Source organism: Rhinoraja longicauda, chromosome 18, assembly GCF_053455715.1.
Source record: "Rhinoraja longicauda isolate Sanriku21f chromosome 18, sRhiLon1.1, whole genome shotgun sequence".
NCBI classification, from domain to species: Eukaryota; Metazoa; Chordata; class Chondrichthyes; order Rajiformes; family Arhynchobatidae; genus Rhinoraja; species Rhinoraja longicauda.
The window spans coordinates 42,436,148-42,453,042 of record NC_135970.1 but is presented as its reverse complement, the minus strand read 5'-3'; the positions used below and the strand labels follow the sequence as shown (position 1 = coordinate 42,453,042).

At 45.5% G+C, this 16,895-nt stretch overlaps 1 protein-coding gene across 1 annotated transcript in view; it reads right to left on the bottom strand.

Annotated features, from left to right (window-relative positions):
- Positions 1 to 3,377: 3,377 nt before the first annotated feature.
- The window catches only part of LOC144602185 (UPF0606 protein KIAA1549L-like), a 145,100-nt gene continuing 131,582 nt past the window's right edge, over positions 3,378 to 16,895 (bottom strand). Inside the window, exons 18-19 of the mRNA XM_078414921.1 lie at positions 5,400 to 5,408; positions 3,378 to 3,509 (exon numbers count right to left, since the gene is read on the bottom strand). Coding sequence (XP_078271047.1) covers positions 3,378 to 3,509; positions 5,400 to 5,408 — 141 coding nt within the window. The remainder of the gene's footprint in view (positions 3,510 to 5,399; positions 5,409 to 16,895) is intronic.

The following is a 16,895-nucleotide window of genomic DNA, read 5'->3' as shown; positions in this document are numbered from 1 at the left end:
CAAATCATGTTTTATTGATTGCTGGCTGCATTAACTTTCCTTTTGCAGATCAGATTATACAAGTGACATGTGACTCGTCCAGTGCTCTCACTTCACCTATCAATTATCCATCTGGTATAATGTGGATTACAGCCACTGAAGCTAATATGTCTGCTGTGTGTTGGGAAATAAACAATAACTGTTGCCATACAACTGAACAATTTGTAGCTCAGAGTCATAGCACGGAAACAGACTCTTTGACCCAACCTGTCTCCACTATTTGCCTCCACTTTCTCTCAACCTAACCTTTCCTATTGATGAACCTGCCCAAATGTTTATTAAATGGTATAATTATAACCACTCCTATCGCTTTCCTCTGCTTGCTCGTTCCGTACACACACCACCCTCTTTGAGGAAAAACCTGCCCCTCTTTTCAACTTCACTTTAAACTTTAGAGATACATCGTGGAAACAGGCCTTTCGGCCCACGAGTCCATGCCGACCAATGATCATCCTGTACACTAGCACTATCCTACACACTAGGGACAATCTAGATGCCTATCTAAACCAGTCCCATTTGTCTGCATGTGACCCACATCTCTAAACTTGACTTGACTGTGTACCTGTCCAAGCTTTTTAAAAATATTATAATTGTACTCACTTCCACCTTCCTCTGGTCATTCATTGCATATACCCACCAGCCACGGTCTGGAAAAGTTTGCATCTCTGGTCCCCTTTAAAGTTTTCCCTTACTTGTTACCCCTTTTCCCTTTGCCTACCCTGGGCGAAGAGACTGACTCTCCATCTTATCTAAGCCTCTTTTTATAAACCTCTATAAAGGTCCTGACCCGAAACAACGTCAGTTATCCATATTCTCCAGGGATGCTGCCTGACCCATTGAGTTATACTAACAATCTGTCTTGTTTTGTAAACACGCTGCTGCAGTTCCTTGTTTCTATTGGCTTTGTTGCTCTTAAACGAATGAAGAGCAAAAAGGGAATAAAACCTAAGAATTGTGGAAACCCAGCTGGCATCTATTCTGCTGTCAGCTGGGGATACTGTGATCATAAAGAGTATGATGATAAATCAGTGAGCCATGGTAGTATTGCAGGTTTATTTGGGGAAAGCCACTGCCAGGGCAAGGGGAATGAATATGTTGGGTAGATCGACCAGCCAGCCAGCACAGGCTCATTGGTAACACACCACGATTCCTACCACAGGCATGGAGCACTACAGATCACCTATTCACTGGCATAGACTTGTTTTTTTCTAATTATGTATTCTTGCACCAATGTTGTGTTTTTTATACCGTCTTTAGTCCTTTAGAAATGCAACTCATCCAAAATGTTGGAAACCTGAGTCTACTATCTGTCAGCACTCACAACCATCTTCTTCACAAAACGTGCTTTAAAACAGAAAAGAATTCTCTCTTTAAATCCCTAAGTAGTTTTTTACATGAAGGTAGCGAACTTCTGAAAATGTGTCTGTGCTCCCACGCCTTGCCTGCCATTCACAATAATACTGGTGAATGGCAAGTTGTCAGAGGATGTTTCTGAACGTTAATCAGGCACAGGAGATTTGGACTTGGATTTTTCAAGGCTTTTGATCGAGCTTGAAGCCTTTTGGCATTAGGATTCTTCGGCCTATCTAGCTTGATCTGCCGTTTTTCTTGAAGATGATTTTGCACTTCAATCGTACTTTTCGCAAGCTCCGAATGTCCTAGCGTGTTCGCCAATGAATTATTATCACTGCAATACAAGGAATGTGGTAGTCAATTTGCAAAAAAACAATTTGTGTTGATCACAACAGGTTTTTTCTTTAAGCGATGTCGATTTAGAGATAAAGTATTGGTCAAAGTAGCAGGGATAGCTCTTCAGTATAAGAAAATAACTGCAGATGCTGGTACAAATCGATTTATTCACAAAATGCTGGAGTAACTCAGCAGGTCAGGCAGCATCTCGGGAGAGAAGGAATGGGTGACGTTTCGGGTCGAGACCCTTCTTCAGATAGCTCTTCTCTGTGCTTCCAGACACTGGGATATGTCGAGCCTTTAACAACCACTAGGATAGGCGTCGGGCAGTCTTGGCTTGGCTTGGACTCTGTTACTGTTGCACTGTGCACCAGTGTGCAACTTTGCGCTTGGATCATTTGAGTGGCTCCTTTTTCTCCATCCCAAATCCTTCCCATTTCTCTATGTCTTGTATCACTGCGAATTAACTATCTGCCACCCTTCTGTTTCTGTGCCCTTCCAGCCAGCATGTTTCATTTTTCAGCTGCCTTAGATAATGCCTGCTCATTTTGTGCACTCCGTATAGCAAAAGTCAACCCATCATATTCATAACCCAACTGCCAGAGTAACACCGGAGATAGAAACAAAATGCTGGAGTGACTCAGCGGGTCAGGCAGCATCTCTGGAGAGAAGGAATAGGTGACGTTTTGGGTCGAGACCCTTCTTCGGACCCGCTGAATTACTCCAGCATTTTGTGTCTACTTTCGGTATAAACCAGCATCTGCAGTTCCTTTCTACACATTTTATCAGAGTAACACCTTGGATTCAATTTATCTTCATCATTGAGTCAGAGATCCAGGATCTAAGCAGTCATTTCCCTCAATTATTTTCCAACCCTCAATCAGGTTAGTTTTAACCTCAGGTCCCGAAACATCACCATTCCTTCTCTCCAGAGAGGCTGCCTGACCCTACAAATGAGCTGCTGCCATTTTGTTTTCAAACTTTTGGAATGCAAGGCAGTAATTCTGCAATTGATTTTTCTGCTTTTGACCTCGCATTGCACAAATGCCTACCTCTTTTTTGCCTTTGTGAGTGCAATGTCAAGGATTGTTACAAACTCGTTGCTCTCCCAGAGATTCTGTATGTAGATCAGTTCTAACTGATGCCATCCCAACTTTACCTCCATTCAGACTGATAGCCAGAGCAGATTGTGGGGTGCCATCAGAAATAGGGATCCCTCGCAGACAGACCCTGTGCACAAAGAGCAAGTTGTGATTTCCCCAAACACTGTAACTCATTGTCTCCATAATTGGGATGGATTGAACCCAAGGTGTTGTTCGGGCCTGTGAATTGTTAACGTGATGAATTCCAGAACATTATTTCACTGGGGCTTGCTATAGTCGATGGGAGCTGTTGTATTTGGCTTTTAGAATTAAAGGCAACGAGAGGTGCACAACTGCTTTAAAATAATGGAATTTAGTTCATGGACAGAATTTTGACTTTGTATGATTTAGTGTAATCGCATTAAGTTGTGTGAGGCTTGTGTGTCTGCAGGGAGCTAGCATCAATCCAGCAGCTAGCTAATCAGTTAAAAGCATATTTAGTAACTGGGGGCAGATTCGCTAATGGGAGATTTGTGCCTCAGCTCCTCCTTAGGCCCAGGATTGCCTTCACAAAACCGTTATGAAACTGTCATCCAAAAATACTTGTGTTTGTTGAAGCTTGATCTTGGGAAACGGTATCAGCTGTGCTACTTGAGTTGTGGTCTTGATCAAGGATTTATCAGGAAGCTGCCAGTGGCACTTGGAATCGTCAAACATCACGGAAAATAATTTCCAGAAATAGCAGATTTGAGTCTACGATTATCTTTCATTTAATGGACAAACTTCCCCTGATGTTCTTGTACATCCCACATGAGGGATGCTTCAGAAGGCCTTCCAGCTACTCGATCAAAGCAAACTCCGATAATGCAGAATGGAATTTTCTCAGGCATACAAGCTGCATGTTTTGGGTGCCAACTTTGTGGGTGAAGTGGCAGTGGGCTACATGGAGCTTGCACCAGCCAGCTCACCTCCCCATCCTTGATTTTACAGGAAGGGCTATGTCTTTCCTTCTTCCCCTGCTGTAAATCCTAGAATTGTTCCCAAAGCTTTTCAACTTTCCACTCAACTGACTGCCTGGCTTGAATCATTTGGTAAATAGCACAGAACCATTGAACAATGGCCACGGTGTTGCGGTAGAGTTGCTGCCTTACAACGCCAGAGTCCCAGGTTCGATCCTGACCATGGGTGCTGTCTGTACGGAGTTTGTACGTTCTCTGTGTGACCGTGTGAGTTTTTCCCGGGTGCTCTGGTTTCTTCCCACATTCCAAAGACGTACAGGTTTGTAGGTTAATTGGCTTTGGTAAAATTGGAAATTGTCCCTTGTGTGTGTGTGTAGGATAATGTTAGCGTGCGGGGATTGATAGTCGGGGTGTGCCGAATGGTCTGTTTCTGCGCTGCATCTCTAACTAAACTAAATTAAACTATTACTGATTTGAAAAACACTGGATCTCTTTAATCGGAGGAAATCTTTCCAACATAGAAAATAAATATAAGAAATAACCAATGTATTGGAGCTGTATTATCGGTTCATTATTGTGTATCGAGATGTAGCGACCTTGTTTGTGTGTTTTCCAGGCAATTTGTCTGTAAGGTGCTTTCACTTCACTGAGAAACTTCCCTGATATTCCTACCATCCCAAGCACTCCTGATCAATAAAACCAACACTTCACTTAAAAGACAATTAATATCATGGAGACAACGTCTTGCAGCACAGAAATAGACCTTGTGAGGCCTTCATGTCCATGTCAACCATCAAGTAGCCATCTATAGTAATTTCATTTACCAGCACTTGGTCCAATATGCATTGGAAATTCAAGAGCATGTTTAGATGTTGTCCAGTTTTCAACAAGGCAGAGCAGTAATATGATAATTACGTCATTGTGTTATCATTCAAAGGCTTAGACCAGTGAACAAGAATCTCAAAGTTGAATCCTGCCTCAGCGATGAAATAAATCTATAATAAAAGCTGATGTCTGCAATAGTGTTGATGAAACTACCAAATAGACTTCAAACCCACGTGTCTGAAGAAGGGTCTCGACCCAAAACATCATATTCCTTTTCTCCAGAGATGCTGTCTGACGTGCTGAGTTACTCCAGCTTTTTATGTCTATCCTCCACTTGTGTTACTGGCTCCTTTAACTGCCTTCCCACTTCAGGGCCTATTTAAGGATGTCAATAAATGCCTATATGATCAGTAATATCTCTGAAGGGGTAAAAAAGATTTTGGAGTAATGTTTCCAGAAAGATAAATCACTGCTGGGACTCTCATTTTAGCAGTCATATGACTGCTGTAAAATCTAAAACAGCACATTATTCAAAGAATGGCACAGCCAATTTAGATGTTTGCGTCAGTTGTTAAAATCTCTGATGGAATTAGTAAACAAAAAAGCACCAGTAACAGAATAATAATGGTTGTTACAGAAGTCTTCATTTTGTCTCTCTCCCGTTCTGCCTCCTTTCTCTCGTTCACCTCTTGTCTATTCCTAGATACAAGCAACTGCAGATGTTGGTTTACAAAAAAGACACAAAGTGCTGGAGTAAGTCAGCAGAGTAACAAAGAATCATGCACATACCACATCACCCACTTACTTTCACAATCTGTGAAAGAGTCATTGGGATCATTACCCAAAGAACTGCCGGGGCTCAACAACAGTCCATCGCTTTCTGACAAAGTGATCCTTCCAACAAAATGGCCAGTCATATTATAGCTTCACAGATCCTGTGTAATCTTTGACTCTGCACGGGGGGGTTGTGCATTCCAGGTTAGACAATAGACAATAGACAATAGGTGCAGGAGTAGGCCAGCACCGCCATTCAATGCGATCATGGCTGATCACTCTCAATCAGTACCCCGTTCCTGCCTTCTCCCCATACCCCCTCACTCCGCTATCCTTAAGAGCTCTATCCAGCTCTCTCTTGAAAGCATCCAACGAACTGGCCTCCACTGCCTTCTGAGGCAGAGAATTCCACACCTTCACCACTCTCTGACTGAAAAAGTTCTTCCTCATCTCCGTTCTAACTGGCCTACCCCTTATTCTTAAACTGTGGCCCCTTGTTCTGGACTCCCCCAACATTGGGAACATGTTTCCTGCCTCTAATGTGTCCAATCCCCTAATTGATTTGGAGAGTGGTAGGTCATGAGGGGAATGTCTCACTTCTTGAGCTTTTGGGCAGTGAGGAACAAAACCAGTGTAGATACTAAGAGCGGTTCTGTGTTGGAACTGGTTTTAATAGACAATAGACAATAGACAATAGGTGCAGGAGTAGGCCATTCAGCCCTTCGAGCCAGCACCGCCATTCAATGCGATCATGGCTGATCCCTCTCAATCAGTACCCCGTTCCTGCCTTCTCCCCATACCCCCTCACTCCGCTATCCTTAAGAGCTCTATCCAGCTCTCTCTTGAAAGCATCCAACGAACTGGCCTCCACTGCCTTCTGAGGCAGAGAATTCCACACCTTCACCACCCTCTGACTGAAAAAGTTCTTCCTCATCTCCGTTCTAAATGGCCTACCCCTTATTCTCAAACTGTGGCCCCTTGTTCTGGACTCCCCCAACATTGGGAACATGTTATCTGCCTCTAATATGTCCAATCCCCTAATTATCTTATATGTTTCAATAAGATCCCCCCTCATCCTTCTAAATTCCAGTGTATACAAGCCCAATCGCTCCAGCCTTTCAACATACGACAGTCCCGCCATTCCGGGAATTAACCTAGTGAACCTACGCTGCACGCCCTCCATAGCAAGAATATCCTTCCTCAAATTTGGAGACCAAAACTGCACACAGTACTCCAGGTGCGGTCTCACCAGGGCCCGGTACAACTGTAGAAGGACCTCTTTGCTCCTATACTCAACTCCTCTTGTTACGAAGGCCAACATTCCATTGGCAGATGAATCCTCAGGATCATGTGGTTAAAGTTTTCAACGATGTTTAAACTGACTTGCTCTGTTGTACATTTCTTTCTGGGCTGAGATTGTGCTTTTAAGACATCCCTGCACTCTGGTTAATCCATTTACATTTGCCGTGCTGTGCACCAAGCACGATGACATGCGAAAGTACACTCTGTTCAAGGGTGAACGTGGTCTTCTCTTTACACTGAGACAGCTAGCCATAAGCACAACAAAAAAAACCTCCCTTCAAATCCATGCCTCTTATTTGACCAAATAAGTACAGATATTTTTGGAAGTATTTGAAGAATGTATGGAGCAGACTCTTTTGCAGAGCTTATCTCCGGCCCCTTGAGTATTGCTGTAATTTTCCATGATTTTCCTGCTGTCAAGGCACACTGGATTATGTGGGATGTAAACAGGAAGAGGAGCTCCGTTCCCATCTTCTGGGTAGTTGAGTGCTGCAAACTTTGAATGTTCTCACTCGCAGGAGCGGTTTGTTGTGTGAATTGCTGGAAGGCAACAAGGCAGCTTAAAATAGTCGCAGGGAGGGCTTGGTGTGGGGCAATGGGAGTGTGCCCTTGCTGGTTTACTACTGTAGATGGTGAGAGAGGCTGGCTGGAAAGGTGAAAGAAGCCAGAAGTAAATGCCACATCAGGTCATTGACCTGCTCAATGTCAGCATGTTCTAAATAGAGCCTGTGTGTAATTTGTTTTGTGTGTGTGTGCGTGTGTGAGAGAGAGATACAAGTCTCATGCCAAGCAATGTCCAGTAGTTTGTAAACCAGTTAATATGAAGGGGGGACCAGATCCAAAACGTCACCTATCCATGTTCTCCACAGAAGCTGCCTGTCCCGCTGAGTTACTCCAGCGCTCTGTGAAACGTCACCTATCCATGTTCTCCACAGAAGCTGCCTGTCCCGCTGAGTTACTCCAGCGCTCTGTGAAACGTCACCTATCCATGTTCTCCAGAGACGCTGCCTAACCCGCTGAGTTACTCCAGCACTCTGTGTCTTGTTTTCTTCCATTATTCCACTATAAGGGGGCACAGTGCCGCAGCAGTAGAGCTGGTGCCTCAGTGCCAGAGACACGGGGTTGATCCTGTCTACGGGCGCTGTCTATACGGAGTTTGTACATTCTCTCTGTGACCGTCGGGGATTTCCTTGAATGCTCGGATTTCCTCCCACAGTCCGAAGACGTGCAGGTTAATTGGCTTCTGTAAATTGTTCCTAGAGTGTAGGATGTGAACGTTGGATAACATAGAACTAGTGTGCAGGTGATCAATGGTTGGCATGGACTCAGGGGGGCCGTAGGGCCTGTTTCCACGTTGCACCTCTAAAACTAAAACTAAACCATTATAGTTAATTTAGACTCTAACTCTTGAAATTATAATCTAAGCACTGTTCTTTCTTCTGATATTTAACACTTCCCCAACCAATTTCTCCCATTTTTGGTGAGCTATCAGAAAACCATGTGCGGGCGTTCTAAGATTGAATGCCCCGAGGGGCAGTTTTTTCACGCAGATGGTGGTGGCTGTAGGGAATGAGAGGAAGTGATTGAGGCAGGTAGAATAGCAACAATGAAAAGACATTTTGACTGGTACATGGATAGGAAAGGTTTCAATGATTATAGGTCAAGCGTGGGTAAATGGGACTAGCTTAGATAGGCCTCCTGGTTAGCATGGACAGGTTGGGCCAAAGGGCCTGTTGGGGTGTTCTTTAACTCTGCCTGTATTCAAAGAGCCTGGAAGCTGCTGGGCGAAGGACCCAGTGTTGGAAGCGGTTGACTGGAGAGCAACCCTTCAGTTAATACACGCCCTTGTGCGTAGTGCACTGAAAAGCCCCTTCTCTGTTCAGCCCCTCACGCCTGCCCTATCATTCAGTATGATCATACCTAGGCCCCAACCCCGCTTCTGTGCCAATTCCCCATTGTCCTCGATTCCCTGATATTATCAGCAAATATCTTCTTTAAATATCCCCACAGATCCAGCTTCCACAGGTACATGGATAAGAAAAGTTTGGGGGGATATAGATAGGACTAGCTTTAATGGGTACAGAGGACTTGGATCAAAGGGCCTGTTTTCCTGCTGTAGAAGTGCAATGGGGCAGACTGCATTGTCACATTATGTTCATTATCAGTGCTTGGCAGTCACTGAATTTAGCCAGACTGCGTGCCATCACTACCTCACCACAGACCCAGGTTCCATTATGACCCTCTACACATAAAAAAACCTTGAGCAAAAAATAAACTGCTGGAGAAACCTGGTGGCCGCTGAGTTTTAAAAGCAGTTTATTTTTTGCTCCAGACTCCATCATCTGCAGTCTCTTGTGTCTTATCACGCTGCCTGCTTCATTCCAGATGTATGAACTTATTTTTGGGTGTCTTGACATTTGAGTGAATAAGATGTAAAGCAGGAATAAACACACGCTGGCACATGTTTCAGACAATGAGGTATCTCTGAGAGTGAGTAGGAAAATAACTGCAGATGATGGTACAAATGGAAGGTATCACAAAATGCTGGAGTATCTCAGCAGGTCAGGCAGCATCTCTGGAGAGAAGGAATGGGTGACGTTTCGGGTTGAGACCCTTCTTCAGACTGAAGCCTTTTTCCAGGGTGGAAACATGAAACACTAGAGGGCAGCGAGGTGGGAGGTGGTCATCTCTCACCTCATCTGAGAGGCTCCCATCTTGCCTGGCACATCTCCTTTAAACCTTCCCCTCCCACCTTTAAGTGTGATGGTGGAGGCAGCAATGACTCTGGCATTTAAGACACTTCTGGATAAGCACATGGATATGCAGGGAATGGAGGGTACGGATCATGTGCCAAGCAGATGAGTTTGTCTTTGCACAGATATTGTGGGCCAAGTGCCTATTGCTGTGCTATACTGTCCGATGATGTAACATCTTTCAAGCAATACACTTAACATTATTGAGTGAAAATAATTCTTGTTTCTAGCCAACGTATTTGCTGATGATTTCAACTCTGCCTTCATGGGTTACTGACCCCTCCAGCTGTTGAAATTAATCTCCCTGCTTTTCATGCACAGGGCAGCACAGTGGCGCAGCGGTAGAGTTGCTGCTGTACAGCGCCAGAGACTCGGGTTCCATCCTTGTACGTTCTCCCTGTGACTACGTGGGGATTCTCCAGTATCTTTCCACACTCCAAAAACATCATAGTTTGTAGGCCTTTTGTTAAATTGTGAATTGTTCGGAGTGTGTAGAACAGTGCTAGTGTACGGGGTGATCGCTGGTCGGTGCCGGTCAGTGGGCCGTGGGGCCTGTTTCCATGCTGTAATTAATTCTAAAGTAAAGTCTAAAGACCCCATTCATGGACTTTCAGAACATGCAGCCTTGATGTTCCAAGTCAGTGGCTGACAACAGGATCACCAACATGAGCAATTCATCTCACTCTCAGAGATGGGTATCACAAAATGCTGGAGTAACTCAGCAGGTCAGGCAGCATCTCTGGAGAGAAGGAATGGGTGACGTTTCGGGTCAAGACCCTTCTTCAGTCTGAAAAAGGCTTCAGTTGGAAGCTGGAAAAGGCTTTAGTTCTTATCGTGTCCACACATGCTAGATATTGTGTTTCAGCCAAAACTGAACACAACTCTTAGCAAGATCGTTGTTCTCTGTGAGATCCTTAACTTTGCATTCGTGCTTTGCATTCGTGCTCCAATAGAGGACATCTCCATGGGTGCTCCATAGCTTGTGGTTCAGTGCCACATGTGCAGATGACGTCTTCAGTGTCTATATAACCCCACTTCTTGAGAGTGGCTTTACAGTGACCGGTGCCAGCCCTCAGTCTGTTGAGGCATTTGAGAGTGGCTTTACAACGACCAGTGCCAGCTCACAGTGTGTTGAGGCATTTGAGAGTGGCTTTACAATGAGAGTGGCTTTACAATGACCAGTGCCAGCCCTCAGTCTGTTGAGGCATTTGAGAGTGGCTTTACAATGAGAGTGGCTTTACAATGACCAGTGCCAGCCCTCAGTCTGTTGAGGCATTTGAGAGTGGCTTTACAATGAGAGTGGCTTTACAATGACCAGTGCCAGTCCTCAGTCTGTTGAGGCATTTGCATTCAGCCCAGCTTGATTCGTCCCCAGGAGGAAGTTCTTCTTTGGCACTTATGGACATAGATGTCGTTGATGGGAGATTGGCTAGTCTCTCTTCCCATAATGTTCAGCTTAGTTGAAATGTTCAGAAGGAAACAATTGAGGGAGAAGGTTTATAGGGGCCTGAGAAAAAGAACGGGGAACAAAATGGGGTAATTCTTTTTGAGGCGCAGCGCAAGTACCAGAGGCTAAACTGCCGAATTTGCAGAAAAGATTACCATGGTGCAGGATGATTTGGTCGGTTATAAAGAGACACAAAATATGCCGGCAGTGGGATTGTTTCTGAAATGATTGAACTGTCAGGAGATTGATGCAATCAATATTAGTACATTAGTATCCCACGGTTAGTTGGAAATCAAAACACAGCCTGCTTACTCATCAACTCCAAACACCAAAATATTATGTATTTCTGTTCCATGGACGAAGCTATTAAATGACATGGCTGTTGAGGGCTACAGGTAGAAAGCAAACCTGTGGTTGTGGTTTCTGCCTGTTGTCCACCAGTGCAAGTTGAGTGGGGAGACTGACAGAAACAGGGCAGGGTAATGATAGATTTTTGTTTGCATTTCAATAACATAGCAACCTTTGGAATCTGATATCTATTATCAAATTTGTTGAAACGCAAAAACCTGCAGATGGTGGCAGTCTGAAATAAAAGCAGAGAAATGCTGGAAGTACTCAGCAGACGAGGCTACGCGAGGAGATCATGGTGGGTGCCGGAGGTCAGTCGAGGACGGGCCGCCGAGAGAACGAAGAGGGACCTGTGTGGGGGACCGCCCGGAATGAAGAGGGACCCGTGTGGGGGGACCGCCGAGAGAACGAAGAGGGACCCGTGTGGGGGGACCGCCCAGAATGAAGAGGGACCCGTGTGGGGGACCGCCCAGAACGAAGAGGGACCAGCGTGGGGACCGCCCGGAATGAAGAGGGACCCGTGTGGGGGGACCGCCGAGAGAACGAAGAGGGACCAGCGTGGGGGATCGCCCGAAACGAAGAGGGACCCATGTGGGGGGACCGCCGAGAGAACGAAGAGGGACCCGGCATGGGAGGGCCGCTGTGAACGAAGAGGGACCCGGCATGGGAGGGCCGCTGTGAACGAAGAGGGATCATTGTGGACTACATTTAATACTTTGTAACGTTATCAGCACCTTATACATGGTGACTCTTTGCGTACTTTGTGTTTGCAGAGAGTTTTACTGTGACACGTCACATGTGATAATAAAGTATCAATCAATCAATGCTGTAACATTGAACTGCAGGTGCTGGTTTACCCAAGAAAGCCACCAAATGACGGAGTAACTCAGCGGGTCAGGCAGCATCTGTGGAGAACATGGATAGGTGACGTTTTGGGTCAGGACCCTTCTTCAGACAGTAATGAAAGTGCCTTTCAATAGATGGTGCCCGGGAAAGATTTCCATCAATTTGCTTTTTTATTTTTAGCTTTGATCTCACAGCACTATCAGAATTACCTCAGTTTTGTGCCATTGTTTGAATTTTATTTAATCAAAATGTCATCAACTTGGAAACCCCAGCAGAAGTATACACAGCACAGCTGCTTTTAATTTTGAGAATGAGCAATCCATCAGCAGCAGCAGAAAAAACAGTTGACCGCCGTCCCTGCCTGACAAGGTGTGTGTGAACCTACATATACAGCCGCGTGCAAGTGCATGACGCAAGTCCCCTCTCACTCCGCTCCAGGCTCGAGGTCCTGTGATGCAAATGTTGCAGCTGCAAAGAAACATAGCGGTGAAGAGGTTTACAATTGTTTCCCCTGTGTGTTTGGGTGCAAGTGTGCCTGGGTGCACATGTGGTGGGAAGTGGGATGACCTGCAGCAACAAATACAGCTCTGAACTTGCTGTTCCAATCTGTGGCAAATCAGAGTGATGTGGCGTGGTACAGTACGTTATTTAATGAGGTAGTGGATCATTAAACATTCTGTAGAACTTGAGTAGGATTCAGAAGGATATGGGCCAATGCGAGCTAATTGTAGCAGCTTAGATGGGAGTCATGGAGTGATACAGTGTGGAAACAGGCTCCTCCCTCACTCTCGAGGATGCTGTGGACCCAGATGTTCTGGACCCTGGCACCAGGGAGGCAACACACTATCCTGGAGTCTCGCCCGCTACCGCAGAATCTCCTGTCCGCACCTCTGACGATGGAGTCTCCCACCACTACGACTCTGCCTGACGTCACTCTTCCCCGTTGATGGTCGGCACAGTCGAGTTGAGCTGAAGGGCCTGTTTTGCGCTGTATGCCTCGATGGCTCCTTGCATCCAACCATCACCCCTGCTAAGGTAGTACCAGCCACAAATAAAGAATCCTCATAGAATTATTTGCTTACATTATGCAACGTTTTATAGTATATCTCTGATGGGAGTAGTACAGCAAAGAGTAATTGGACTGAAAGCATTGTAACCTTTTTTCTGCTTCAGATCAGTTTATGGAAGGAGCTAAATTTCCATGACTTGCATAGTAAATAATTTTGGCGATTCCCCAAAGGAATTTCATGAAGTTCCTGTCAAACGTTTGGAATTTTGTGTCCTGGTCAGGCTGATGAAAATGAATATAATCTCAAGCTCCAAGATTAAACCAGTGGAATAAATTTGCAGGCGGTTTTATGAGCTGCTCAGCAGTATTTTCACAGAATCTCTGCCAGGCCATTTTGAACACGAGTTTGCAATGGTTTAGACTGTAGCCAGGGTTGGCTGGCTGGTAGGGTTGGCTGGCTGGTAGCCCACTGCTTTCCCAACACAGAGATGGCAGGACAGTCATTTGAAAGGACAGGGAGCAGATACCACCACTGCTTTGCCAGCACAATGTGGTTATTCTGAGAAATGAAGGGCAACTCTGACTGTGGGACTCGTGTGTCCAGGGAATGAAGCAGGGGCTGAGCAGGCAGCCTTGAGGGCTTTGCATTTGGAGGGGATGATAGTCAAAGAGCCATACAACACGGAGACAGGCCTTTCACCCCTACTTGCCCTTTCCGATGAAGATGTCCCATCTACACCTACCCACATTTGGCCCATATCCTTCCAAACCTTTCCTATCTATGCACCTGTCCAAATGCCTTTCAAATGTTGTTATATTACCTACTTCAACTACGTGCTCTGGTTCCGGATGGCCACCACCCTCTGTGTGCAAACATGTTGAAGGCCGAGCTGTAGTCACTGCCGTGCAGCCTGGAGTATGTGTTCCTGTTATCCAGATGGGCCAGAGCAGACTGGAGAACCAGTGCAAGAGCATCTGCTGTTGTTGACCTGTTGTGGCGATGGGCATATTGAAGCAGATCCAAGTCATTCCCTGGAAAGGATTCCAGAAGGATTTACTTTGGTGAGAGATATGACATTGTGGGGATTAGATATGACATTGAGGGGATTACAGAGAAGATATGACATTGTGGGGATTACAGAGACATGGCTGCAGGAGGATCGGGACTGGGAACTGAATATTCAGAGTTATACGTAGTATAGATAGGACAGGCAGGTGGGCAGAGGAGGTGGGATAGCTGTTGGTGAGGGATGAAATTCAGTCCCTTGCGAGGGTAGACCTAGGGACTGACAATGTAGAGTCACTGTGGATAGAATTGAGGAATTGTAACGGTAAGAAGACACTAATGGGAGATATCGACAGGCCCCCAAATAGTAGCCTGGATATAGGGTGCAAGTTGCAGCAGGAGTTAAAACTGGTATGTAACAAAGGTAATGCCACTACAGTTATGGGGGATTTCGATATGCAAAGAGCGTTTGACGGCACTGGGCCTGTACTCACTCAACCACTTCCTCTGCCAACATCATTCCAGGACTGAACTTTGGAAATGGAACAATGCAGTAAAGGAACAGGCCCTTCGGACCACAATAGTAATACTGGGACGGCTGACTACGTGGGACAACTCTTTCAGAAGCATTGCAGAAACCACATGCTTTAAGGTTACTTGCAAATGTCTCAAATGCTGTGTGACCCTGGATCGCAGCAGATCCACCCTGCAAGGGGCTACGGTAGAAACCTGAGTCAGCATTTGTTAAAATAATTCTGATGGGAGATCTGCTCAGAATACCCTGGACAACCCAAAGTGCAATCGATGGTGGAAATGAACTTAATAATCATTCTGAGCCTGGATTCACCACCCACTGTCCTGAACATGTAAAGTCGATTCATCAAACCCCTGACCTCCTGCAAGGCAGATTGGGCTTTAGGCAGTGAGAAGACGCTGGTTGCTCTCAGAAATTTATGATCTATTTCCATATTGGAGAAACATTTAAAAACTGTTAAAACACATTATGGGCCAAACATGGTCAAATGGGGATTGGCTTGGAATAGAGCATCTTGGTTGACACTGATGAGCGAGGCTGAACGGCATGTTTTTGCGCTGACTGACTCCTAAGTATTCGAGAAGTTAGAACATCAATAAAAATAAATTTAAAATACCAGTCTAATCAGTTAAAAAAATTACAGTAAATTAAAGTGGAGACACACAAGACTGCTGGAAAAAAATGCTGGAGGAACTCAGCGGCTTAGGCAGGATCTGTGGAAGGAAATAGGCAGGTGATGTTTGGCACCGTGATCCTTCAGGCTGATGGTGAAGCTTCTCTGCGGTGCCAGCAACCCTGTACACGTGTGTGGGTTTGCTGTTATTATGCCCATCCTTCACAGCATGACGGTGAAAGGCAAAGTGCATCCAGACCCTTTTCCCAGCAAGTGGGTGTTCCAGCACCAGTTCAGCTGGGGATTGGGCACACATCTTGGATGCTCACCTTTCAGCACTCTTGTGGAAATCAAGACTTGCTGAGATGCAAACAGCAGTAATACCAAGAAGCTGCAGATGCTGGTTTATACCAAAGATAGACACAAAATGGTGGAGTAACTCAGCGGGTTAGGCAGCATCTCTGGAAAAAATGAATTGGTGATTTGTTTGGGGTCGGTACCCTCCTTCAGATTGATTGCTGGGGCGTGCAGGGAAAAACGTAGACGAGAGACGAGAGGGCCATAGAAATCACGTAGCACTGGCAATCAATCAGCTCGTTTACACCAGCCGATCTCTGCTCTTTTATTCCCTCACTGTAGACTTCCAAAGTTCCAAACACTGTCGAGATGGAAACATATCCTATTATACTTTCTGAGTATCAAAAGCCTTCAGAAGCACCACAGAGCTGTTTGATTGTTTGCTGTACTGTTCCTAGGATGATGTGTAACCTGAGTGAATTGCAAAGCAGCCTGGGACTGCACAGAGATCGAGCATTTGCTATTCTAATGTGCTTACCAGAAGATGTTTAAATTACAAAGAATGAAACCCATTTAAAGATTGATCTTGTCGGTCTTTGTCAGTGGGTACCACGAGGTTAAAGTAGCCAGTCTGTGTACTATTTAGCAGGGGACGTTTGAAGATGAATGACGCACATAGGTTGCAAAACAGCTGTCAGAAGATAATGATGGCTGCATTTGGATAGTGATTTGGGTTGCTTGGAAACATCTCCAAATACTGACGTAATGAACATGGGCTTGGAGTCACCTTTCCACTCGTATTTGCAAGATCCCACTGATTAATTTGATGAAGGACATCTAATCTGTGCACACATACATGCACACAAACATACAGAAGCACACGCACGCGCATGCACACACGCTCGCGCATGCACACACGCTCGCGCATGCACGCACGCGCATGCACACACGCTCGCGCATGCACACACGCACGCGCATGCACACACGCTCGCGCACACAGCTGCTTGCAAACATGAACTTTCTGTAGATTTAAACTAAAAAGTGGAGAATTGAAAAATGAATAATTCAAAACATAATTGTTTTCCTGTATAGGAAGGAACTGTAGATGCAGATTCACACCAGAGGCTAGGACCAGGGGTCATAGCCTCAGAATTAAAGGATGCTCCTTTAGGAAGGAGATGAGGAGGGGGAATTTATTTAGTCAGAGGGTGGTGAATCTGTTGAATTCATTGCCACAGAAGGCTGTGTCAATGGATATTTTTAAGACAGATAGATGGATTCTTGAATAGTCCGGGTGTCGGAGGTTATGGGGCGAAGGCAGGAGAATGGGGTTGAGGGGGAAAGATAGATCAGCCATGCCTTGATTGGCCG